This window comes from Labrus mixtus, chromosome 11, assembly GCF_963584025.1.
Source record: "Labrus mixtus chromosome 11, fLabMix1.1, whole genome shotgun sequence".
Classification (NCBI taxonomy): Eukaryota; Metazoa; Chordata; class Actinopteri; order Labriformes; family Labridae; genus Labrus; species Labrus mixtus.
Genome location: NC_083622.1, coordinates 17,526,755 through 17,553,842, shown reverse-complemented (window position 1 = coordinate 17,553,842; position 27,088 = coordinate 17,526,755). Strand labels below are relative to the sequence as shown.

The 27,088-nt window shown below is 39.9% G+C and overlaps 2 protein-coding genes across 5 annotated transcripts; both read left to right on the top strand.

Annotated features, from left to right (window-relative positions):
• The first annotated feature begins 1,205 nt into the window (after positions 1 to 1,205).
• Positions 1,206 to 11,940, top strand: LOC132983189 (cytochrome P450 11B, mitochondrial). Its single transcript, XM_061049422.1, has 13 exons — positions 1,206 to 1,713; positions 1,957 to 2,336; positions 3,107 to 3,194; positions 4,551 to 4,771; positions 5,825 to 6,205; positions 6,314 to 6,469; positions 6,881 to 7,095; positions 8,837 to 9,040; positions 9,140 to 9,321; positions 9,407 to 9,573; positions 10,307 to 10,385; positions 10,510 to 10,722; positions 11,747 to 11,940. The coding sequence occupies exons 2-13, from the start codon at positions 2,104 to 2,106 to the stop codon at positions 11,855 to 11,857; spliced, it is 2,250 nt and encodes a 749-aa protein (XP_060905405.1). The 5' UTR covers positions 1,206 to 1,713; positions 1,957 to 2,103; the 3' UTR covers positions 11,858 to 11,940.
• Positions 11,941 to 12,208: 268 nt separating this feature from the next.
• Positions 12,209 to 26,923, top strand: pklr (pyruvate kinase L/R). Of its 4 annotated transcripts, none has more exons than XM_061050434.1 (12): positions 12,209 to 12,232; positions 17,384 to 17,548; positions 18,218 to 18,309; positions 18,422 to 18,553; positions 19,974 to 20,160; positions 20,988 to 21,261; positions 22,096 to 22,246; positions 23,147 to 23,299; positions 23,385 to 23,551; positions 25,173 to 25,239; positions 26,009 to 26,123; positions 26,245 to 26,923. In XM_061050434.1, exons 2-12 carry the CDS (start codon positions 17,410 to 17,412, stop codon positions 26,349 to 26,351), a joined length of 1,584 nt encoding a protein of 527 aa, XP_060906417.1. In that variant the 5' UTR covers positions 12,209 to 12,232; positions 17,384 to 17,409; the 3' UTR covers positions 26,352 to 26,923. The 4 variants fall into 4 exon arrangements, with proteins under 4 accessions (XP_060906417.1, XP_060906415.1, XP_060906419.1 ...); XM_061050432.1 differs by lacking the exon at positions 12,209 to 12,232 and adding an exon at positions 14,883 to 15,062; XM_061050436.1 differs by lacking the exon at positions 12,209 to 12,232 and adding an exon at positions 16,224 to 16,247.
• The last annotated feature ends 165 nt before the right edge of the window (positions 26,924 to 27,088 follow it).

The window sequence follows — 27,088 nt, the reverse complement described above, 5'->3', positions numbered from 1 at the left end:
ACTAGCCACAACTAAAAAATTGTATGCATGGCATCTACTTAGTTTTTAATATATGAAGCAGAAATCCTTATTTCTGTTTTCTGTTGTATTTATATTTTTGCTAATACAATATTTTGTTTTTTTGAGACTGACAAACAAAAAAAACCATAATGTGTCCATGAGAGCTGTTTGAGTCAGTAGAGAGCAAATATATAATTGTAGTTTATGTAGTTAAAGCCTTATACAGAAAGATGTGCCAAAGTTTTATCATACACTTGTATAAGTAAGACATAGCAGCTTTCTCAATTAAAGTGCAGTGATGTGTGCAAAAACTAGCGCTACACTGAGTCCACTTTTAATAAAGTTAAGATAGCCTGCAAATTTGAAAACTATCATCAAGAGCAAAGGTAACACCAAATTTCCCCCTGGGATTAATAAAGTATTTTCGATTCTGATTCTGATTCTGATCAATGGTCCTCTTGAACCTTGAGAAGCACATGTTTTTTTGTTTTGTTGGTATTGAGCACAAGCATTACTTTACAAAGATTTCTCTCTGGACCTTTAGGAGGTTGTTTGGAAGTATATATAATGATATCATCTGCATAGAAATGACATTTTATGTCAGTACCCTTTCTACACGAATCATTGATTTAAGAATAAAAGAGGACCAAGTATGAAACCTTGTGGGACAACTCTGTGTGTTTATCAGCCTCCATAAAATACAATGTCTTTGTCAAAGACTGCAGAAAATTTTAGAAAAAGTGCAACTCAGTGTTCTTCTTAGTGGATGGCTTTAACAAAGTAATTTAAGAACTTTATTGTAACACTGACAGACCTGTGTTTTCTTTTTCTGAAACCTGTCTGTAGTCTTTTAAGTTATTACTTGTGAGCACATCCAAAACCTTAATGCAGCAATCCTCAGCAGTTTTGAAATATTAAAACAAAGTTTCAAAAAAACTTTACTTAAGCTATAAACAAAAAACAAAAAGATTTATTTAAGTATATGTTAACTACTATACTCACCAGAAGAGGCTGGTGAATAAACAAGTGATACACTGTAAGTTTAGTCAAATACAGCAGCTTTGTTCTTTTTTTAAGGATTTTAATGACTCTTTCCTCCCAGGTTTCTCTTTTGTTTCATTTCCTCTCTTTGAAATCATCTCCATCTGTTTTCTTTATGAATACAAAACACACAAATACTTATAAGTGTCTTCTAAGGAAGTGACTTTTTTTTACAAACTGTGTTGCAAACCATTTTCTGCTGTATTTGGACTACCAAGGTGAGTCTAAATATAGGAACAACAGTGATGTCAGGAGGATGAATGCAGCATGTGTCACTCAACATGACATGAACCAGCATCTGTAAATCTTGATCACAAACACGTGAGTCATTGGGTAGATTCCCTGCCATGGCTAACAGGATTCCAGCTCATTAAGTCTTAAGTGGTAATCTGGAGAGTTGGGGGGTCAGAGCGGAGAGCGAGTCTGGAGTAAGAAGGCAGAAGAAGAAGAAGAGGCTGAAACTTGGACAGATTATTTACCTCTCTGAGAGACATGAGCACCATTGTAAAATCATGTAGAGAGTCCTCTGCATTTTCTTTTTGTTTACTTTGATTTGGTTGAAAGCTTTGGGGGATTGTCTGGTTGCTGTGGAGGCCATCTGGCTGGAGCTTTACCAGGATTTTATGCTGTGAGCCTTTGGCCAACTGTGGCCAACTGTGGCCACCTGCAGAGGTAAGAAAACTGCAGATTTGTCGATCATGCTGGAACAAGTCAATGTAGTGTATGTATAATAGGGACAAATGTCCCATTAAATAACCTGTCTAACATGTTTTTGTCTGATATTTGTAGCTTTTTGTCTTATTTTCTTCTAATTTAAATTTTAGATTTTATGTGATCACCAAGTCAGTGTTTGAGCTTTACTTGTGTGCTGTCCTTGTCCTTTGTATTTTTCAAACTGACTTATTTCCCCCTCAGGACCTGAGGCCGTGCGTATCCTGAGTTTGCCTCGTCAGAACAACACAACATGCCCAAAGGAAAAAAGCATATATTCACCTATCATCTGTCAGAGAAGTAGCAGCACTGTCATTATCTCCTGTCCTGTCCTGAGAGCTCCTGAGCATCATGGAGTCCATGGTGAGGGTAAAGAAGTCAATGAGGACGCCTATGAGGAAGCTGACCAGCTGTGTGTCAGGGGTGAAGGAGAGGAGGTTGTGTGCTAGCCACAGGAACAAGAGGGGCAGAGGTGGGGGAGGAAGATGCAACAGGTTGAGGAGGAGGTCCCCTCCTCTGCAAAAAGCTCACTACAAAGACTCGACAGTCATCCGATCGTACCAGACAGACCTGGAGAAGGAGAGGCAAGTCATTTAGAAACACTAAGTGGACAAAGTAAGGTTAAAATAGTAGCATTGAAAGCACCCTAAAATATGTAGAATACATTTGTAAGAAGTATTTTACCGTAGTTGATGAAGCTCGTTAAATGTACTTAATTAATGTAACGTAGTGTCGTCTCTGACAATGTGTCTAGTAGTAGACAATAGTTCTAGCTATGCATTTAAAATCTTCATCGGTAAAATAACAGGGAACTATTGCTGATTGAATGTAAACAATTAAACAATACCTCTCTTTTGTGGAGAAGAAGTTGCAAGAAATTGAATCATTCAAGTAAATGATATCAAAATAGTTCTAAAGAGTGAAGACGTTTGTTGTTACTCTGTCAAAGAAAATAAGAAAATAAGTGGAATCAGGACAAATGTGTTGAAGCTGTTTATATCAAGCCCAGAAAAACATTACAAACTGACTTCTATGCATTTAAACCAAGTTTCACTTTGTAGTAGTGATAATCGTAAACAAACAACATGATAAGATGTTTTCCACTCCTGGATGTTCATGCAACATTTTAGAAAGGGAAATGTACACATTGGGTTTGAGTTCAAAATGTGTGAATAAGATATTCTAACAGCTGCACTATATAGTGCAGAGTGTGATACTGCAGGAGCTGAAGTAACTCTTGTGCATCTGAGGAGCACTACTACAGTCAGTTCAACTATTTTAGCTGCAACAGAGAGATTACTTTATTTAAACTTATTCTTCTTTTGTTTTGCTTTTTTGTCTGTTGTGTTTACAGAAGGCTGAGGGAAGAAATGAATGCTCAGAAGAATGCAGAGAGAGCAGCTATGAGAGCTCACTTCAGGAGTAAATACAAACTGTCTGAGGTCAGTATTTTCTGCACAGAATCCAAGTTTCAAACTGTTTTTTTAAATGCTCTGAAATCTTTTTCTGTTTCAGTCTAAATTTTGTGCAAACTGTTAAGCAGACGATTGTTTTTTGTTGTCTTCTTGAAGCAAATTGTAATTTATTTTGAACAAATTTGGAAGAACTTTTTATATTGCAACTTTTTATACTTGCAATTGTCTTCTTAAAGGTAAAGCCATTTAAACAATACAAAGTATAATTCTAAAGAGACTTAGTTCATTCTCACTAGTTTGCAAATTGCAATAACTCAGTGAGCCTGTCATACTATGGAGCCAGTACAATGCCTTAATATTTCCAAACATAGGTTGGTTTTATTGGTCTGTTGTATAACAAAAATCTGTATGACATTGGATTATTTAAAGTGAGTGAATGAAATGTGTGTGTAGATATAGTAAAATGCAAACATATTAAAAGCTAAGCTTAGGCGAAAACATAACCAGACCAAAGTGTGGTGTACCTGTGGACAGGGTCAGTGCAGAGAGTGTGTGCTATACTGAAGTAATGCTGCATTCAAGTGTAATGCAGTTAGGAAGTTAGGAGTTGGAAAGTTGGTCTTCTGACTTCAGTGTGTTCACGTGCTGTAGATTTGGGAATTATGAATTTTGATACAACAACAACAACAACAACAACAACAACAAATAATGTGGATGCTACAAGAAAGATGTTTGGAATGACACTGTTATAAGTTTTATTTGAGAAAAAAGTTGCTGTTCATTAAATTAATTAATAAAAAGTTTCTTCACATTAACAAAACATATTTTGCCTGCCATGTTGATGACAAATATGTGGCATCAAATTCTTTCCTGATTTTCCAAGTTGTTGTTGTTTAAGCAGGCATTCATGTGCTTTTTCTAACTCGGAAACATCGTTTTTCCGATGTGTCCGACACCACGTGAATGCTGGGTAACTTCAGCACATTGGGCCCAGGTGTGCTGAAACGCAAGCCACAGGTTAGAGCCACAGCTCCAAGATATCAACTGAAAACACTACATAACGACACGAGTCAAGTCAACTTTATTTATTTAGCACATTTAAAACAACCATGGTTGACGAAAGTGCTTTACAGAGTAAAAGACAGGACACCACAGTGCAGCTTTTATGGAAATGTGCTCTGTTCCTTTAAACAAAATTCTTTAAATGTCAAACTTTACAAAAAAACAAACAATGAAATATCAGGACTCTACTGTAAACTGAGTTTTTATATCTACACTAAATGTTGGTGTTTCATGGGAATTATTGGTTGAAAAAATTAATTTGACCCATAACCTATTTATCCTTTGAGCCCTGTTCTTCTTTCTGTTTTCCCTCATAATTAGGACTCCAAGGACAAAAACCACCTGCGGTCTGTTGGAGGGAAAGTTTCCCTCTCCCACAAGCTGTCGAAGATAATTCACCCTGAAACCAAAACCAAGGACAACAGCTTCAACCTGCTGAAGTCTTTTCAAGGCCTCAGCTTGAGCAAAGCATCGCTCACAGGGAGGAAACACAGCAAGACCTCCACTCCTACTCCTGCGGTTGGGGATGCTTGTAAAGTCATGTGATCAATACTCGATCACAAGGATGAACAGTGTGTCGCCTTCTGAAGATCGTGACTGCTGCTCCATCACGAACTGTGCTCACATCCACATCCACATTCAGTCCAGTTGCGCACAATGAGACCGTGTCATTATGACATTCTGTTTGTTTTTATTCATTGTTTTTTATGTAGCAATAATAATATTTGAATCCTTGTAATTGTATTACCTGTATACTATTTTAAGATGGTTGATCTAACCTTTAAATGTGATTCATTCTCTGAAGATAACTTTGTTAATAAACAAGTCAGTGAAAGTGACCTCACAACTGTTTGTATATTTTCATTTAATTGATCAGATAACATGTGATACACGATTGTAAATGGCATTCATAATGAGGTATTCTCATTTCCTGAAGGGTTTGTCATGTTGTTAACCTAACCTAACCTAATATTGTCATATGCTAATTTTAATAATGTTTATTTTATAATATCATGTGGAATATCATTTGAAATGTACTGTAGCTAGTTCCTTTTACACAAGTAAGCAAACTCAGGGCAACACGTTCACATTTCATCTCACTGTTTCAAAAGTAACAAGACATCATTTGATTTACCCATCTATAGTAAGTAAACATTTGCTGTTGAATATTCTGGTCTATTTTTGTTGTTATGTGAGCAAAATCTTTTTTACACGAGCCAAGTTTTAGATATTAGGTTTTTGATTACCCTCTTGTTGTAATTAAATAAGTATTGTACAACATGAAGCAGGAACTCAACATTTGTGAAATTAGAGATACTAAGTAAAGTGACAAAAGTTTTACAGTGTTTCTATTTGTGTTAATTAGCTGTCACAAAAACGTGTAATAAAGACTTGTTTGACCAGCTGAAATCACGTTTTTACACGGTGTGTGTGCATGTTTCCATAGGCTTGACATTTGTGCTCTGTTGTGATTCTCTTGAACTTACACCTCGCTATCCATAAATCATCATCTGCTATCGGTTCATCAGGGTAGTAGAACACATTCAAGGATAGGAGGTTGTGGATGAAGAAGAGAAATAGTCAGTCCTGCGGAGCCAACAGCGAGGACAACAACATCACCAGGGGTGTCAAAACTCAGTTTGGATCATGAGGAGCATGTTCATCAGAGTGACTGTGTGTTTCAAAGCGCAGGGCGCATGTGGGTCCAGGAATCTTTGTGGTGTCGGTCTACAAAGATCCTTTTGTATGACCGCAGCAGGTACGGTGTTGGGTGGAAAGTCAGAGGGCAGAAAAGCATCACCCAGTGCCGGAGTGATTCAGAGAAGCGTGGATGGACTGGTGAGGAGCTTTGAGGAGATCCCTCACACGGGGCGGAGCGGCTGGATCAACCTGGTGAAGTTCTGGAGGGAGAATCGTTTCCAGCAGCTCCACAAGCACATGGAGAAGACCTTCATTGCACTCGGCCCCATTTACAGGTAGATGGAGAAATTATGCTTTAAACTGCTAGACCAAGAAAGTGTTGAATTAAGGTGTTCCATTATGCTTATAGTATATGTATATTTCTTGTGTGTGTTCGTGTGGAGGGAGCACCTGGGCACCCACAGCAGTGTGAACATCATGTTGCCGTCTGACATCAGTGAACTATTTCGCTTCGAGGGCCTGCACCCCCGGCGCATGACCCTGCAGCCCTGGGCGACACACCGAGAAACACGAAATCACAGCAAGGGAGTCTTTCTCAAGTCAGTGGCATTTCTATGTATATGCATGTGTACAGCTCATGTTGTTGTAATATCTGTTCTGCAAATCTCTTACAGCACGCACACTGAAGGGACCCCACTTTGTGTATAGATATGAATGTATGTAAGAGTCAGGTTTGTGTTTTTTTTTGTTAGGTTGTAGTAATTATGATAAAGATGACATTTCCTCTACTCTAGGAATAGATGAGAAAAGGAAGAGCACATCTTCTTTTTGGTTATGTGGTTATGCTCACGCTAAGGTAAGTTGACAGGGGCTGAATATAGAGACTTTAAAACAGGACCTCAAAATTAGGACTAGTCGACTAAAGGAGGAACACATCCGTCTGATGGGTTTTCTCACTTTTCATCCAACCCTTTTTTTACTTCACATTTTTTTTTTCATCTTCTTCACAGGAACGGCGAGGAATGGCGATCTGACCGTCTACTGCTCAACAAAGAGGTGATGATGACTGCATCCGTGAAGCGCTTTCTCCCCCTGCTTGATGAGGTGGCGAGTGATTTCTGTCGAATGCTGCAGGCGAGAGTGGAGAGGGACGGGAGGGGCGAGAAGGGGACACGCAGCCTCACCATGGATCCCAGTCCTGACCTTTTCCGCTTTGCATTGGAAGGTCAGAGGTGATCCTCTTTGGCAAGGACCGGCCGTATCTCTGTGTGATTGTTGAAGTTTAGTTGAATTCCTGTTCTATTATTCAGACATGTTTTCTATCCAGGAAATGAAAGTAAATTGTAGAGTGTGAAAGGATGAAGATCTGATGGAATGTCTCACCTTTTAATGTCATTTCTTGTTTTCATCCAGCCCTGGTAGACCTTCAAGTCTACACCCTACATATCCTCCCCAATCTGTGTGGGAAGGATATGGATTAATGTCTCCTCTCCCCTTTCGACAGCCTCTCATTCACCCTTATTATCAAGTTGACAAACAAATACTAACGTAGGCTGTGACGGCATCTTGCGTCAGAGAAATTATACACCCCCCCTACCCCTCTATTAAATCCAATTTCAACCTTAGGCATAGCTATCATGAACATAAACATGCACCTATAAAAATAGAAACACCAACAAACATGATCAAAGCTTCAGCAGTTTTTCACTAGGTCTGCTCCTTTCTGCAGCCAGCCACATTCACAAGTATGAATGCTTGTGTGACTCAGAATGCTGCACACTTGTATGCATCTGTGTGCCTATGTCTGTTTGTGTGAAGAGGGGGGAGGTTTTGACTTTGAGTCATGCTGCTTTGCTCTTAATGGACCACAGCACACCAGGCCAGGTGCTAAGCCAGGATAGGAATAGATTGCCAAGAAACTCTATTCCACTCAGTGCAGTCAATATGACACAAACAGGTCTGATAGTTTCTGGATGTTTTCCTGGGTCCAGATCTGTGTATGCTTCCATTCCCCTGACTTGACTGATTCATCTGCCATCATGGCATGAAACAGGGTTTTTTATTCTGTTGAAAGGGCAATCCATCAAATGAGTGCAGCTGGGGGGCGCTAATGATTAGCCAACCAGGGCCAAGGGGGCTGAAACCAATGTCAACTTGGTTTCTAGTATTTTTAAGCTTTCCCCTCCCCCTGGAGGATAAGTTTGTCTCTCGTGGTTTTGTAGGGGAATAAGGAATCTCGCTCCCAAGCAAGCTGCGCAAGGCTTTCAAGTTTATTTGACCAAGTGGCCAAACTTTGTTGTAACCAGCTTAGGGTCAATTTAATGATGAACACTGGCCCAAATAGACTATTTCCCATCTTATTACATTGATTAGAAATACCTCTATAAATCAGGAATTTTTATTTTTTGTTAAAGGATAGAACAGCTTTAGGTTCTGCCCAGTGTAGAAACTTTGCTGTAGCACTTTTGGCTCTGTGTCCCTTCCCGCCTAAGCTACTGTATCTAATTCTCCCCACACTCATGTAGTGGGTGCAATGTCAGACTGAAGATGGAAACTGACTGCAATGAGTTGACAATTCTGTCAGATATCAGTCAAGGTAGATGTTTGGTGGAGGCGAGGCAGCTCCCCTGAGACAAAGTGTACTCAGAAAACTAAATTGACTTTCTGATTGGAGCTGAATATTTTCTGGCTGTGACAGAGAGAGTCTTGTGGAGGCTTTTTTTTAGAATATGTCAAATCATAGTACCATGTAATCCTTCAAAGCTAGGATTTTAAGCTTGAAAATATAGAGTATTTTAATCTACTTAGAAAACTGTCAACCCTGAGTTATTTTTCAGCCTCAGTATGAACAGATTCAAAATGAGTGTTGAGCCTTGGCATTTTCAAGTGTTTGTTTGATGACCTTTACACACTTGACTTACCCACACCCTACCCCCCCCCCCCCCCCCCCCCCCCCCCCCCTGCAGCCAGTTGTCATGTGATCTATGGGGAGCGTATTGGCCTCTTCTCCTCGTCTCCCTCAATGGAGTCTCAGAAGTTTATATGGGCTGTGGAGCGAATGCTGGCAACCACCCCTCCTCTCCTCTACCTGCCCCCTCGCCTGTTGCACCGCATCGGCGCTCCCCTGTGGACACAGCATGCCAATGCATGGGACCACATCTTCAGCCATGGTAAAAAGAGATGAGGGCATTTCTGGACTCATAAGGCAGGGACATTTTTCTTTATTTTTTTGTAGTCTGAACAATGTCCCTGTTCTGGTTTTCCTCCAGCGGAGGCAAGGATCAAGAGGGGGTTCCAGAAGCTGTCATCCACCCAGAGGAAAGGGTCTGAGGCTGGGGCAGTTGAAGGACAGTACACGGGGGTCCTGGGACAACTCCTGGAGAAAGGGCAGCTGTCTTCAGACCTCATCAAAGCCAACATCACTGAATTGATGGCCGGAGGGGTTGACACGGTCTGTCTGCATCGTGTGTTCTTGGCTTGACTATGTGCCACACTGTAACTGATTGTTTGTCCCCTCTCATCCATCTTCTCTGCAGACAGCTGTGCCCCTGCAGTTTGCTCTGTTTGAGCTCGGTCGTAACCCAGAGGTGCAGGAGATGGTGAGGCAGGAGGTGAGGGCGTCATGGTCCCAGGCCGGGGGTGATCCTCAGAAAGCTCTGCAGGGGGCACCTTTACTGAAGGGCACAATCAAAGAGATTCTCAGGTACAAAAGACTCAAGAAAAATCATCTTCTGGCATGAATATACTTGTGCACCCCTCAGCTTTTAACACCATATCTGTATCGTTACATACCCTGTTTTTCTTTGGCACCTTCATTATATACCAAGTAACCAAGGAAAAATCTTTACCTAAATTGTCATTACTTTATGACTTTTCTTTACATTACTTTTACGTTAGGCATGAACTTCCTTGTTGACCCTGGGTGTTGTACTTTTGACAATTCTACCACAAGGTCTTCTGACTAACTTTGAAGGGCTTTCAACAATGTCCCCAGGTTTGTATTTTATCATGACATGAAACCTCAGTAGTTGTTAGGTTACTGAACCTATATTTAGCTTGTATTTTTACAAGTACTATAGATGAAATTATAAACTATTAAGCTCAACATAGCCATAGTTGATACTTCATCAACAAGCCAACAGATTACATATTAATACAACACTTCCATTGCTTTGCAGGAGGACTATGAGAAAAGTTTAGCTTTCCTTCATGAAACTTGACTTTAAGCTCTGTGCAGTGGTGATAGATGGGGGGATAAAAAGCATTGGTACTAAGAGTCTGTTCCCTTCACAAGCGTTCAAATTCTTAAAATGAGAATTGATTTTCAGGCATCCTGAGGTCATGTAAAGAACAGGCAAAGAGTAAAAGGTGACATCTAAAGAATCCTATTTGTGTGTGTGCCTGTAAGTTTATGTTGACTCTTTTTGTTGTATCAGGTTGTATCCGGTGGGAACCACAGTGCAGCGTTATCCTATCAAAGATATCGTACTTCAAAACTACCACATACCTGCCGGGGTGAGTGACCAAACTGTGACCATTATTTTCTCTCAAATTCAAACATATTCTCATATCTGCACACATATTTGAGCATTCAATGCTACAGATGACTTCAGTGTAATGACCACTAACTCTCCCTCAGACGATGGTCCAGGCCTGTCTTTACCCCATGGGAAGGAGTTCAGAGGTCTTTGAGGATCCACTGCGCTTCAACCCCGGCCGATGGGGCAGCAGCAGAGGGGAGGGCCAGAGCGTGGAGGGGGCAGGGTTTCGCTCTCTAGCGTTTGGGTTTGGGGCGAGGCAATGTGTTGGACGGAGGATTGCTGAGAATGAGATGCAGCTCTTGCTAATGCATGTGAGTTACTGCAGACATTAAGGATGAAGGAATTGGTCACATAAAAGACAGTTATTTTCTTCAATAAAAAAGACTTCATTTCAGATTTGCAGTTAATACACTTTAAAAAAATCAAAAATGGTGGCCGATATATTATTATAATGCAAATGTAGGAGGTCATGGCCCCTTCAAAGATGAGTCAAGGTAATCCAGGGAGCTGTGAGAAAATTTTGAATAAACAACAAAGTTCTTTCACAAACTTTTTATTATTTTCACTTTTTAACATTTATTTCGTGGGCTTTTTTCATGCATGTTTTAATAGGACATGAGAGTGGATAGAGTCGGAAGTTGTGATGGGAGATGAGAGTGGGGGATGACTCGGGTGGGAGTCGAACCCGGGGACATGGCTTCAATGGCTATTGCCTCTGTCCATTGGACACACGATGTAGCCACGGAGCTAAACTGGTGCCCCAAATTTAGAGACTTTTTTTGTAGTAAATCCTTTCTTGAATGGAACTTTTTATTCTCTTTTTTCCTATACCTCTTTGGGCCTCAAGCAAATTCTTAAACGCAACCGTGTGATCAGATATTTTGTCATCTGAAATGTTATCCTGCTTTAAGGAATACAAAATCAAAGAAATAGTGGAAATCTCTTGGTTCAAACTTTTACAATATTGTATTCTCTATGCTTTTTAAAGTACATCTGCAGATTACCTTGTTCAAGGTTCAAGGTTTCTTTATTAGTTCCTAACAAGGTACATTTGTTGTGTAGACAGAAAATGTAACATTCCAAAGACAAAAAAAAAACAACACATTACAACAAAAGAAAAAATGAAAGTTATAACAGAATCTATTTGATAAAAAATTCAAGATCAGTAAAATGCACATTTACTTAGTCGCCTTCAAACACTGTTTTTAAGTAAAGTATAGCTATGATCCTTCTTAACATCTGATCTGTTCCTTCTCTTCCTTCCTATCTTCCTTCTCCTCCTCCCCCCTTGTCCCCCTTATCAACCCCTCTCCTCCCACTCTGTCCTCTGTCTAGATCCTGCTGAGCTTCCATCTCAGCGTGTCGTCCTCCGAGGACATCAAAACCACATGCACCCTCATCCTCCAGCCTGAGACTCCGCCAATGATCACGTTCAGAAAGCTCTGATGCACACACACACACACACACACACACACACACACACACACACACACACACACACACACACACACACACACACACACACACACGGAGAAGAGATTCATGGAACACAATACAGCCTCTGTTAACTCCCATCATACATAACCATTGGATTCCTGATGATACTGACTGAAGCTATCAGTAAGCTGATTAATAAAGCAACATTCATTCTTCATGTTGTCTTCAGCGTGACTGAATTTGCAAAAGCAACAGTAAAACTTCTGTCCACCAGATGGCGCTAAATCTCACAACAACCAGTTCACCAATATTTGTCACTCTTGTCACTCTTGACCCTCCCCACCACCACTCTGTTAGTCCCGGTCTGCTTCACGCACCCAACAGGTTTGTCAGTTACTTTGTAAGATCTCATTTTAAACAGCTCATTTCATACTCTGACTGTGTGCTTTGTGTTTGGAGCAATCTAGACCACCCTGTGTGCTCCCTGCTGTTTTTGTAACATTCTTTGTAAGTGTTTATTTTCTAGCTTTTTAAAAAATCTGTCCTGCTGTTTGTTCACTTTCCAGGTATTAATCAATCTACATGTTTATTTTTTTTTCAGTTGTTTGCAAACAAACTCCATAAAAACGCTTAATTTTGTCTCGAAATAGGCAACTGGCATAGTGTTTAAAATGAATTGCTTGAAGTTACAAAGACTGAAAGTTTTTGTTTTAAAGCTGCAACTTGCCTTGTGTACTCTTCTGTTGCTTCATTTCAAGTGATACAGATTTAAGTTTCCAAATAAATTATTGCACTCCGGTCTTCATGCGTAAAAGCGACCTTTACTCCAGGATAATAATTATTGCTGTGCTATTATATCATACCAGGTGTGTGCTACACAGAGCAGAGGGCTGCAGGGTAGATTATCATGTGTCAACTCAGGAGCAAAGGTCTGTTTGTCCTTCGGCTAACGATTTACACTCTCTGTCAACCCCCCCGGGTTCATGTATGGCATTCATTGACCGCACATGGGAAGTGGATGGAGCTTCTTGCTTCCCAATGTAAAGCCAGTGAGGAAGTCCCTTAATACCAGCAATATATCTAATGGCCAGCAGGGGGTGACTACAATGGTTGCATGAAGTCCAATTTTCTTTAAGTCTACCAGTAAACTACTTCTTACTTGGTTTAGTCCCTCAGTAATCATTTTCCTAATGAGCTAATGGCCTAAATTGATTTTCTACAATAAAGCATGAAATTCACCTTTTAAATTATCATCCCATTTAGAATCAAATAGGAGATAAAGCAGTCGAAGCCTTTAGGATGTGGTTAACTACGATAACCAGTTTGCTACGTTGCAACCTGTCAATAAGGATTGAGGTGTGGCATTCATACCGACACTCTTGACTTTTCCATATATGGGCATTTTGGACTCAAGATAGCGTTGGCAAAGAATGCCAAACCCAAGGCTTTGAGAGGGCAGTTCATGAATCAGTAAATTACATCATACCCACTACTGATATCCAGTTTACTGCACAGATACAACTCTGCAGAATGCAGCTCCATGCACCTTTTCCAGACAAGACACGTAAACTGTGTCACTGAGTTTAAGACAGATCATTTCTATGTTTGAACTTCTTTGTCAAGTCTCAGATTTCAATTACATCACATCAGCACTCCACAGGTGTCTGAAAGTGGATGAATCAAAATATGTATAAACATCTGATTACAAATATTACAGACTTTTCATAGGTTCAGATACATTAAGAACCTCAGACTCAAACTGCAAAACATTCTTTTTGATTACATATCCTAAAAGGGGCTCACTTTCTAAATATGTCACCCTTTTAAAACTAGATTTTAAGCTGCAATTGAGATGCACCGGTTATGATAATCAGGGCTGAAACTTATAAAAAAATAACAATTCAGCAGATTTTTGTTTCAGATACCAATGACCTTTTCATTGAGTAAGTAGTGTTTCTTCATGGTTGTTTTTCTAATGAGATATGAGATTGGATGTACTTAAATTGTTGTTAGAAGTCCCACTTCTTGTTACTGAAATATATCCTACAAACTGCATGTTGAAGGTCATTGCCAGAGACTTGACTTATTATTTCTACTTAAAACTAATCTGAATCAGCAGGCAGGTACACAAGCTCGCCAGCATCAAATTGATGCAACACAACAGATAGACATAAACTACTGACATCGGTGTATGCCACATTACTTATTGATGAACTGTTGTCTGTCAACATATCCCATATCCCTAGCTGTAACTAATGGCTTACAATTAAAAGTAAATACATAATTAATAACTGCTTTATAAGAACCATTATAAGCACTAAATATTAATATCTTTTTGGGTTGCTGCTGGTGTCTTTGGAGCTCTTTAGTTCAGTTCCTTCAATGAACTGTTTGACCTCTGATGTTCAGAAAGCGCAGCAGGACTTCTGAACAAAGACACATTTATGAATAATTTATTAACATCTTTAACTGCTGACCTGAATTATTGTTAGTACGTTGCAATAGAACATAATTAAGCTTATTAATTAAAGGGGATTTACTTCCTGTTGCTATGAGAAGAAAATCATTATAACTAAGTTCTAACACTCCATAGTGTTTTTTTTTCTTCAAAAGATAAGTAACCAATTGTTTGCTTGTTTTAGCAGAATTTATAATGATGTGGAAAGTCTAGTAAAGTAACTATTTACTAGACTGTCTAGTAACTATTTTTAACAGGGTCAATGTGTCAAACTCCAGGTTAGGATGACATAATGTGCAGTAATGCATTAAAAAAAGACATATATCACAAAGTCCTGTGGTTTACCTTGATAGAATAATAACATCAAAACTTTTAGTGTCTTCACTCAAAGTGTTTTACATTTTTAAGGCCCGTCAGTGACCTTTATTTAATCTTAAATCAGGTTTGTGCTGCAATAGGTGGTCTCACTCCAAATAGTGCAAGTGGGAGGAGAGCTGAGAGATGAGAGGGCAACAGAGGGTCAAAGAGTCAAAATGAAAGAAAGAGGCTCAGCCAGGCATGCTCAGGTGACATAACTCTTAGAGAATGACAAGTGCACAACCTGGGCACGAACAAGGATAACGGCAGAGGAGGTAACCCTGCATTTCAGTTAAAATTATACAATTAAGTCTACAATACTCGTAAAAGGCCAATAGAGGAAGAGGAACCCAGCTGTGGATTTTTATCTTTTGAAAATGGAAAAAAATCTCAAATCTGGTAAGTTGTGTATTAAAACTAAAGCAGGATTCAAATGCCAAAAGTGACTGTAGCAATTGATTTCCTCTTGTGGATTTTTAAATTGATCTATGATACAAAGGAGCTTTGTGTGCATCTTTTTCTGGTGGCTTATAATTCTTATAAAAAAAATTCCAATGTCAGTGGTCCAATGCTGATAATATGATCATCAATATCAATATCTCAGCGTTTAACTAAATGGTCAGGTAATCAACCACTGTTTCATTTGTCGGCTGCCTTTTAACTTGGTGCAAAGTCACATTTGGACAAAAATCTGTTCCCCTATCGATTACATACATGCACACTGACCTGCAAACGTTCATGCAGGAATGGGACCCTCTGCAAACAGGTCCCACTAATGACCTGGTACACCTCTCTTATCAGTAATAAAAGTGTGCATGCGCTGATATTGTGCAACTGTCTTTGACCTGACTGCTTTATTTATAGCCTGCCTTCTAGTAACAGGTACCTGCACATGTGCCTATACGTGTGCGTGCGTGTGTGTGTGTGTGTGTGTGTGTGTGTGTGTGTGTGTGTGTGTGTGTGTGTGTGTGTGTGTGTGGTGTGTGTGTGTGTGTGTGTGTGTGTGTGTGTGTGTACACCTTTGAGATGTGTCAGAGGAGGATCTCAGTGGGACACATAATGATGTGTGCAGCAGTGTGGCAGAACTAGGTCACAGGGAGGTGGAGAGAGAGAGAGAAAAAGAGAGAAAACACAGAAAGCTACCTAATCAACAGGATACAGGGGCTGTGCATGTTGACACTATCCTGTCACCAGTTTCCCCTGCAGACTTCAAGCTCTGTTAAATTTACTATTTCTGAATGTCCACAATGGGCTTTGATTTATAGGAAATGATTCAAACATGATACCTAGTTAAAGACATAAAAGAAAAGGTGTGACAGGTGGTGAAAATTAACAAATCATCCTACAAAACGAAAAAGAAAATTTAGATTCCGAATCTTTTCCATCTTTAGGAATCTTTTCTGAATTCTTCCTCCCCTTCTCTCTCCCTCCTCCCTCCTCCATCCTCACTTCTTCCCTCTCCCCTCTTGCTCCTTGTCTCCGGTCTTCTCTCCTCCCCTGTCGTGGAAGAAGTTGCAGGCTTGATTGACTGTGATATCCTCTATTGTCCTGGCTCAGCCCTCAGCCATGAATCATGATTCTACTGTATGCAAGGTTTTTACTCTCACGTTTAACGCAGCAGTCGAGACATGTGTTGTAGCTTGATCAAGGTGTTAGTAAAGGCAATATGCTGCTATTCCTCCCAATTTCAAGTTTTATAATCCACAGGTGGAAGGTTAAATAGATTTTTGAAGTTAGTTGAAATGTGCATGTTTGTGAAGAAATTGTTTCCAATTTCTGTTGTTGTTGAGTTTGATTTTAGTTGGATTGATTGTGGATAATTTGATAGGTAAAAAATATAAGATAACAGGACATTACATTTTCTGTGATTATTTTTTTTAAAGTAACAATGGTCTAAATCAGTGGTTCCTCATCTTTTTTCCTTGGAGCCCTTCTAAGAAAAAAACATCTAAGAAAAGCTGGGACCCGCTGGGACTCTATCGGGGGAAAAATAATACGTGGTTTACAAAAATGAACATTAATCTCAATAGTTTACACTGATAAAATCCCAACAGAGTTGGTATGGTTTTATCATGAATTTAGTTAATATGTGCAAACCTAATTTTGACAACCTCAGAGCAGATAAAGCCTGTTTGCTAATTCACCATAAACATAGAAAAAAGCCACTGTACAGGTTGTTGAGCTTAAAGAACATATTTAAGAAGTGACCTAAACATGGGTATAATACAAACCTTTTTTTGATGTCGGTCTTAGTTTGGACTCTGTAGCCCATTGACTAGCCTGTGTGGAGAGCAAAAGGAGCAAAACACTTGAGCCATATAAAATCCTTGAGTCTCTATAGGCCACGTGACACTTTATATTTCCTCTGTATGGTTCAATATAAGTCTGCCTGTTTTGAAATGTCTTTTAGTTGCTATCAAAAAATATTCCCTATAATGCAGTGGTTTGTTTTTTAAATGACCAACTCGTGTGACAGCTTATCGCTGCTATAAGTCTTACATGAGTCCTCCATGCCTTAGTTTGTCAAGTCATTTGTACATAAGTCTATGCCTATCTCTGCTCTGATATGTGTGTGTAAATCTGTGCTATTTGCCCTGGTAATTAACACAGAAATTACACTATTTTCTGTTTTATTTAGAACTGTTTACACATGTGGAGTTTGCGGTACAGTTTTCATGACCGGCTTCAACCCTGCTGACAACATTTCTCTGTCGCTCTAGCTCGCATCAGGCGCTACTCAGAGGCGATGACACTGCCAGACTCTTTCATCCAGCGCCAGCAGCTGGACGCCAGCATGGCTGACACCTTCCTGGAGCATCTCTGTCTGCTGGACATTGACCAGGAGCCAATCACAGCGCGGAACACCAGCATAATCTGCACCATAGGTGAGTGTGAGCAGCAGGTGCAATCAGTGAGTCTCAGTATCAAGTTTGTGTTCTGCAGTGTGTTGGAAGTCATCACTGGCAGCGTATTAGACTGGGTGCTGGGTGTGCTGGCAGGGTTTGATTCTTGACTGTGGTACATTTGAGTTCAGTTTGCTCTTCTCTGCCCAGAAAGAAATAGAAAACAATTAGAGGAACAAACAATGTACAATATTCTTTTTGAGCTGTGCCAATACTCAGAGTCTCCAGATATGGCCTGTGTTGCTTACAAACACAGTTATTGTACCTGCTAACTGAAGGACTTTTTTTTTTAATGGTAGCTGGTAGATGGACCAACAATGATGATATGTGTCTACTAAAACAGACATTTACTTTCATCAGTACTTTATTTCCCAATATCTGCCAGGGTACCTTTATATTGATCCAATAGAAAAACTGACCAGATACTTCCTCAAATACTTTAAAGGGGTGTTGCGACGATGAGGAAGATCCAGATTGATCTATTCAATGCATTATATTGTTGCAATGCCAACAAGTTCTTCGACATGCAATATTTGCAGAACCAACGTATGATTCATCTCTATAAATAAAACATAATTTCTGTCAATCACCTCATTCTTTTAGTTCACTTTCGTTCTAAAATGTCATTTCTCTCACGTCTGTTCCTTTAAGGTCCAGCATCCCGATCGGTCCCAAAACTCCAGGAGATGGTCAAAGCAGGAATGAATATTGCTCGTCTAAATTTCTCTCATGGCTCACATGAAGTACGTACAGCACGTGAGATTCCTTTGTACTCACAAAACAGTTTGTGTTCCTTTTGCTCTGTCTATCAGTAAAGTATTGATTCACTGTCCATCTCCCTCCCTTGTCTGTCAGTATCACGGGGAAACCATCAAAAACATCAGAGAGGCGGTGGAGACCATAACCTCTGACCCCTTGTATTATCGGCCGGTTGCCATCGCCTTGGATACGAAGGGTCCAGAGATCCGCACTGGACTAGTAAAAGGGGTAAACAAAATATCTTGCATCTATCAGACAAAGGAAACCGAATGAAACAGTCACATTCAGTCAGGTGTAAGAGGGGCTGAAAATCTGCAGATTGCTTGATGTCATCATTATTTAATCAGATTAAGATCTGGTCGTGTGTCTCCTTTTACTTCCTCTTCATCTTATTGTGATATTTGTTGTGTTAATACTGATTCACGCCGGCTGTTAAGCTGAACAAATATCACCAAGCTGTTGGAAACCTCTTCATGCTTTGATTAGCTTACAGGATGCTCTGCATGATGTGCGAGATGAACGCTGATGCTTGCTTGTTTTGTTTCTTGTAAAGTCTTTTAGCAGCTCTACTCAAAGAAAAAAAAGACACGGTGAAGTTATTATCTTTTGATATTTTATATTATCTTTGTACAATAATCTTATATGTTGATGCTAATTTCTTTGATCACCAAGTTTATTTCTTGAGTGTTTTAACCATCAACAATGAACTCTTGGGGGGCGCTGGTGGCGCAGTGGTTAGTGCGCGCTCCCCATGTATGGAGGCTGTGGTCCTCCAAGCGGGCGGCTCAGGCTCAAATCCCGCCTGTGGCTCCTTTCTCGCATGTCATTCCCCACACTCTCTCTCTCTCCCTGATTTTCCGACTCTGTCCACTGTCCTATCTCTCCATTAAAGGCACAAAAAGCCCAAAAATAAATCTTTAAAAAAAAAACCAATGAACTCTTGTAAGGAAGCACTTGACATTTTAGTCTAACGATTATAACCCCACAACATCATTGTCATTGTTATGTCATAGTTACAGTCACTAGTCTTGACAGCCTGTGGAGTGAATCAAACTCTCCAGCTCCACTGCAGGTTGTTGATTTAATACAACAAATGGAGGGAGGTTCTCCCTGTACTAGAAAGACAAATATTTGATATGTCTTGTTTTTTTTTTTTTGCACAAGCCCCATGCTTACAGATAGAGGTGTTTCAGTGCACTATGAATGACAATAAGAGGATCAGGAGGAGTGCCATGTTTTAACTTAAACATGACAATTGAGAATATGTTTATTTAGAATAATAGCATGATCTTTTTTCATCCTAATGTTTCTCATGCTCAGTTTATATAATAAGATGTTTGACGGTATGTTAATTTCTGTATGTAGAAATATTATTTTAAAAATAGTAGAAATAATTCTGAAGTGAAATGCCTCCCTTACACCACAACATTCACCAACAGATCCATTTTCTATGTAACAACCAGTGATTACACATTCAAGGACTTTGTAAAAACCACAAAAATGTGTTGACTTAAAATGCTATTTGACTTAAGGTATGAGCTCAATAACTCCTTAGTCATTCCTTCACATCCACCAAGCTTGACAAATGTGTAAATAAAAGGTAATGATGGTGATAACAGTCTTCTTTTCTCTCCACTGTGTCGTGTAGAAAGTAGAGGAGGAGGTGGAGCTTGAAAAGGGCAGCCGTGTCCGTGTGGTGACAGCAGAAAGTGACAGAGACAATACAGACGGCAAGATTATCTGGGTGGACTATCCCAGTCTGTCCAAAGTCGTCAAGAAGGGGGGTACGATCTACATTGATGATGGCCTCATTGGACTCAAAGTTGTAGAAATAGGTAATATACAAATTCCTGGCACATTTTCATTGAATGCATTTGCAAAGCTCTTTCTAACTTTACTCATCAATTTCCTTGTTTTTAATAAATATACATACAATTAATTTTGCAGTGAAGATTAACATGAAAATCCTATACAACAACATAAAACAAAAACAACAAATATTGTATTTCCTAATACATACATGAGAATATCTAAACAGTTATATAACAATATGAACTAACTAAAAACTTCTACATAATGCCTTCTTACCTGCACACACAATATTAACAGTCCTTATTTCTACAGATTTCTTTCTTCCATTATTATATGCTATTCATTCACATAATGCTCGACCCTGTCTTTCATTCTGAAAAGACTTTAAACAATATAACCTTGGTTAGCTCAAACACCCTTTTCATAAAAGATGGTTCCCTTGGCGCCTTTCAGTTGAACAAAATATGCTACCCTCCATTAAAGTAATAATGCAGTCTGGATCATATCTGAGGCTCCCAGACTGCTATAATTAGCGGATCACCATATTGATAGTCCAGGACTGAAATAAAATCCCTCTAAGGACCTTCCGCATATAAGAATTCAATGAAGCGTATGCATTCATTTCCTACAGATCTTTGATATTATGTAGGCCTAGTTAAAATCCAAACTGTGAACTTAATGAAAATCTTTCTTCAAATTATTATTTTTTTTCATTCCATGCCTGTAAAAGGAGAGACTCACTAGAAAGGTTTAGATTAGAATTAAATGTTGTTTTGTTTATCCTCCATTCAGGGTTTTTAAGTCTCTGGAGATAATTGAATTGACATGTTCATTTCCCCCTTCCCGGCAGGCTCTGACTGGGTGGATACGGAGGTGGAAGCCGCCGGGTTGCTGTGTAGTCGTAAAGGAGTTAACCTCCCCGGCAGTGACCTGATCGGCCTGCAGGCGGTCAGTGAGCGAGACGAGGCCGACCTGAGGTTTGGGGTTGCTCAAGGGGTGGACATCGTGTTTGCCAGCTTCATTCGCTCTGCTGAGGATGTCAAGGATGTGCGGCGGGTTCTGGGGGCACATGGGCGAGATATCAAAGTGATCAGCAAGGTGGAGAGCCGGCAGGGGGTTCTTAAGTGAGTCCAGGAAAATGGTTTTAAATCAAGACCATTAAAGCAGAAATGTGTTATAGCTGGAGGCAGTGACAGTTTCATAATGAGGCTGTGACAAGACTTATAAATCTAGTGCTGATGGCCGTTGTTCCCCCCCTGTGGAGAGCCTGCTGCCAGTGATGGATGCACATATGTCAGCTCTATATGTTACATATCTATGATAAGCAATGTGTGCAGCTGAATGTGTGAGTAAGAGCTGCCACTTAATATATCTGACACAATTAATGTTTCAGCTCTGTCATCCTCATTATACCTCTCACTTTCTCCTGCGGCTCGCTGACTAATGAGTGTTAAACTATGCATCTGGTTTAAATGAATATTTGTGGATTGGATCATATTAGATTACACGTATGATTTTATGATGCTGTGTGTCAATTTAATCGATCAAACGTTTTGTTTTACATCCACTGCTGTTCTGTTCTTCTTAAATATGCATCCTTCAAATCCTTGTTACATTTCTCACATTTGGATTTTGTTCTAGATGATGTTGAATTTTGGTCACATTGCAACTTATCCTCAATATGTTTTCATCCACTAAGAGCAGTGACTAAATTCTATTTCGGCAGATCAAAGCTGCATTTGAATGTTTCCAGGATAATGGCACACACACGCACGCACACACACACACACACACACACACACACACACACACACACAAAAAAAAAAACAGCACTGTCATTGGTTTTGTCCTTCCTGGTTCTGCTTCCTCGTTTTCTACTCCAACTCCCTCCTATTTTCTGTCACCAAACTCTCCATCCTTCGCCTCCTCATATCCCCTCTCCCTAATCCCTCCCTCAGTTTTGAGGAGATCCTGGCAGAGAGTGACGGCGTGATGGTTGCCAGGGGTGACCTGGGGATTGAGATCCCAGCAGAGAAAGTTTTCATTGCCCAGAAGATGATGATTGGTCGCTGCAACTCCGCTGGCAAGCCCGTCATCTGTGCAACACAGGTCAGGGACGCACAAATACACAGGCATTCACACACAGCTACACACAGAAAAAGATGCAGATATGATGACATATGCAAATGAAGACTCAAGCAACAGTTTAATTTATGCAAATGTCAAACGAGTCCAAGAAATATTAAAAACCTTACAAGCACACATTAACCTCGTACTCCCACATAATGTACCCACACAAACACACACTCACTTGTCCAATAAACTCATGATCAAAGACACAAACAGTTCCTCTCTTTTACACTGCTCCTCAGTTGAACACACACGCCACATATGCACACACACACACACACACACACATACACACACCACATAGCACACACACTCCTGCAGCCATGTTGAGTCACTGTGCTATATCATGTTTATGCTACGTCCTCCTGACTCAGAGTGACAGTGTTACAACAGGTTTGCTTCTCCAGACCTGAGCCAACAAAACACACACACACACACACACACACACACACACACACACACACACACACACACACACACACACACACACACACACACACACACACACATATGCAAATCAGCATTAGCAACAGCTTCTTAACTACTACAAAGATTCAATCTCTCTGGCAATGCTGCCAGCTATCCCATTTTCCAACTGTCTGCCAAGCTTATTGACTCATAACACTGGGTCTCTGGCATGCCAATAGAAATCACACAGTCATCGCCTGCCTCAGTCTAAATGATCTCTCATCTCTCCTCCACTACTGTCCAACCATCCATAAGAACCATCCTTCCTCTTGTTATTCTCCCCCTAGACCTGTTACATTTAAGATTGACATACAAAAATGCATACTTTTATAATAAAACCTCCTCACAGTGCCTTATAGAGATGTTGGTTGGAGTTAATTGTGAAGCTAATGTATTGTGTGTGTTGTGTAGATGCTGGAGAGCATGGTAGCCCACCCACGGCCAACCAGAGCGGAGGGCAGTGACGTCGCCAACGCTGTGCTGGATGGAGCAGACTGTGTAATGTTATCTGGGGAGACCGCCAAGGGACTGTTTCCAGTCAAGGCAGTCGCAATGATGCACTCGGTGTGTGTTTCTGCGTGTGCATTATGTCCACTCTGTTACATCTGACTTAGTGCCCTATGATAATCCCCCTCTCTGTGTATGTCAGATTTGCAGGGAGGCAGAAGCAGCCATTTTCCACCAGCAGCTGTTTGAGGAGCTGCGTCGCCTCACTCCTCTCTCCTTTGACCCAACGGAGGTCACAGCCATCGGAGCTGTGGAGTCCTCCTTCAAATGCTACGCTGGGGCCATCATAGTCCTCACCACCAAGGGCAAGTGGGTATACCAAACCAAACACAAGCAAACATGGATATGGTTACCAAAGCAATAGTTGAAATGTTGGGAAATAGGCTTATCTGCGATCCTGCTGGGAGTTTCGACAATGAGATGGATACCTCTATTTTAAATAGTTAATTAAATATTAATCTACAGACAGAAACAGTTTTCTTAGATTTTGGGTAATTGTGTCATTTTCTTTCTCATCTATTGTTTGATGAGATTATGGATGCAATCTGAAAATATTAAACAAAATAAAATGACAAAACCATAGCCAGCAGCAGTAAGCTTAGCTTGGCACAAAGTCTGGAAAAGGCGTTCCTGGCTCTGTCTAAAAGTCACAAAGTCATTTTATCTTAATCTCATGATGAATTCAAAAAGAGACAGATAATTTTACAGTCTGAGTGCAAAACTAGCTAACATGATGCTAACTGGAGCTATCATCCATCTATCGTTAAGAGAAAAAAGAATTTCAAAAATATCTATTCATCACGTATTGTAAGGCGTTATTAAGATGCATGTAAATTTGGGGTCTGAAACAGTATGTAGACTCACGTCTCCTGCATAAAAGTTAATTGCTTTTTATGCAAATCCACCACCTGAGTCTCCTAGTGGTCTAACATAGTCCAACATAATGAGAGCCCTTACCTTTATCTGCATTACATCAAAGAAACACTTTCTACATTTTCGCTTAACAATAAGAGACAAAGAAATTAAGTCATCCAATATAAATGTAATTTCTACGATACCAAGACTTATTCTTGGAATAGATGGACCTTTGTAAACGTATCCCTGTGAGTTTCTCTTCTTCCCCCTGGACAGACATACTAGCTTTTTAAAGGATGGAGTTACATCTGTTATCTTTTATATCCCAGAGCATTGCTACAGATTGAATATGGTGGTACTTTTTCCTGCCTTAGAATCCTCAGGTCACAGTTTTATATTGACTGCAGTGTTTACTGTGTTCACCTCATGTTTTTTGTGTATTTATGTGGATTCTGACAGCCTGCTGTTTTAACTAAGTCCCCTACAGTTCAAAACACATACACCAACATTTGTGCAAACACAGGTAACACTCAAAGGGACTACAAAATTAAAGACATATGTTGAATATTTCAGAAGCAAAACATAACAACAACCAATTCTTCCATGCTACTTTGTGCATGCATTGAAACACATGCAAATCCAGTTGAGCTTTATTTTTGCAAGAAAACAAGACAGTCTACAACCATGCTTGCAGCCAGTTACAATGATAGCTTGCTAATGCCATGTTTAATGTTTACATTGTTGAACTTATGAGCTATCTGTGTGGGAAGCTTACATTTGCTAACCAGCTTAAAAAGTACAGTTTAGCCTGAACACCTCAATCCAAATCTAACGACAATCTATCAAAGGAAGTTTGTTATTAGGATAAAATACTAATGTTACCTCTGCATTTAGATTTTTAGGAAAGACATCAGTTATAAATGTACTTTTTAACTCGAACACCTTTAAACAAGATACAAGGGGATATGTTTCCGTAAGGATTTATTTCCCATATCTTGATGTATAAGGAATTAGTGTTTTTATGTGCCAACACTGATAATATATTTTCCATCCATCTGTCCTCCCCTCTCTCCAGGTCGGCACACCTCTTGTCCAGGTACCGCCCACGCTGTCCCATTGTTGCTATCACCAGAAGCCCTCAGGTACAGTCAGCTTCTGGGGAAACAGCATCAGTGCAGTTTGTCTTGCTTCAAACAGAAAGATTGTCTATGACTCACACTTTTTGAGAAATAACAAAACATTGGTCTCTCTGACTGAATTAATTTATGTGTAATATTTTATTTTTGTAATGTCGACGTCCACATGCTTTATGGTCCATATGGACATGAAGACGTCAGGGTCAGTTTTAGAGCAGCGCATCTGGACCTTGTGGACACTTTCAGCACAGTTAATGGCTGCTTGCATCAGGGCTTTATACTGTGACCCAATTCACATTCTCTTCAATCAATTATTTAAGGAACCGAGAGGAAGTGTTTTCATATAGAAAATCAAAGGCCTAAGGATTGAACCCTGTGGTATGCCACAAGTCAGCGAAGATGACGAAATGAGGAGACACAATGACTACAAAAAAGTACTTAATTGCTAAAGCAAGAGGATGAAGTAAGTTGTCAACATAGTGTCAGAAGCTGTGCTTAGGTCTAATGTCTCTTTTTTTCTTGATTCTTTTGATGTCTTGTGTAAATCACTTTGAATTGCCTTGTTACTGAATGTGCTATTTAAATTAACTTGCCTTGCAAACTGAAATGGTTGGGAACCACTGCAGTAGTTCTTGCTGTCATGAGTAAACAAAGTTTGCCATGGAACAAGACTCAAGCTCATTTGTGTATTTGTCCAGAAATGGCAGGCCAATGTTATGTTACAACACAAATTAGATCATTTCTCAGCCTTCACAGTCTTTGTTGTCTTCACCAGGTGGCCCGTCAGTCTCAACTGTTGAGAGGAGTGTTCCCTGTCCTCTTCCACCCCCTGCCTGCTCCTGTCTGGGCCGATGATGTAGACAACAGGGTCAACTTTGGCATGGACATAGGTCAGTGTGTGTGTGAGCTGTTTGTCTGTTTGTATGCCTCCATTATGCTGCTCATTTGTAAGCTATAAAGTATCCTACTCAACCTGTCTCCTCTCCTTTTATTCTTCCTCCTCCTCATCAGGAAAAGCAAGAGGATTCTTCAAGTCAGGCGACATGGTGATTGTGGTGACAGGCTGGATTCCAGGGTCTGGTCACACTAACATAATGAGAGCTGTCAATGTCCCATAGAAACCTTGGCTCTAAATCTGACTGATATGCTGACCAGTTTTAAAGCCTCTTTTCAATGCATATTCTTATAAATTGGACACAAAACCTGAGGCGTCTGCATATATAAAATATTTACTACTGTCAAATATTTTAACAGAATAATTTTGGTAGCATTACACGTGTTATTGAAATTCAAGGTATGGTGAGGAAACTCATCCCACAAGAACTGAGAACGTGTCTTGAAAGTAATGACTCCCTAGAAATAAAACTTGAACTATTAACTTTAAGCTTCATTAATGGAACCACCAATCCTCTTATTTTCATCTTTTATATATTTTTTGGAGTGATATTATAACTGCCTCGTTGCATGCCACTGTTAAAAAATAACATTATTGGAAGTCTTAAGATATGGTTTTCTGTCCTGTCCTAAGCTTATCTGTCAGGCTTTGATTCAATTGGCCATTACTGTAGAAGCTTTGCCAGTAGATGCTGAGATGATGGTGGGTAATGAACTACACCCATTTGTCCACAGAGATGATCCAGATGCCAACATCTGACTACTTTTCTCTCATAAACTAATTATATCTGCTTTGAATTGGGCTTTCTCCTTCTTGATAATCTTTACTGTTATATTTTACCCTTGGGTTATCAAGTCTATTTATGTCCGTACCATCCAAATTCACATCCAGTAAAAAAGAGCCTATTGAGTATGTGGGTGTTGTTGTGGTAAGTGTTAGTAACAGTTTCTCGTACAAACT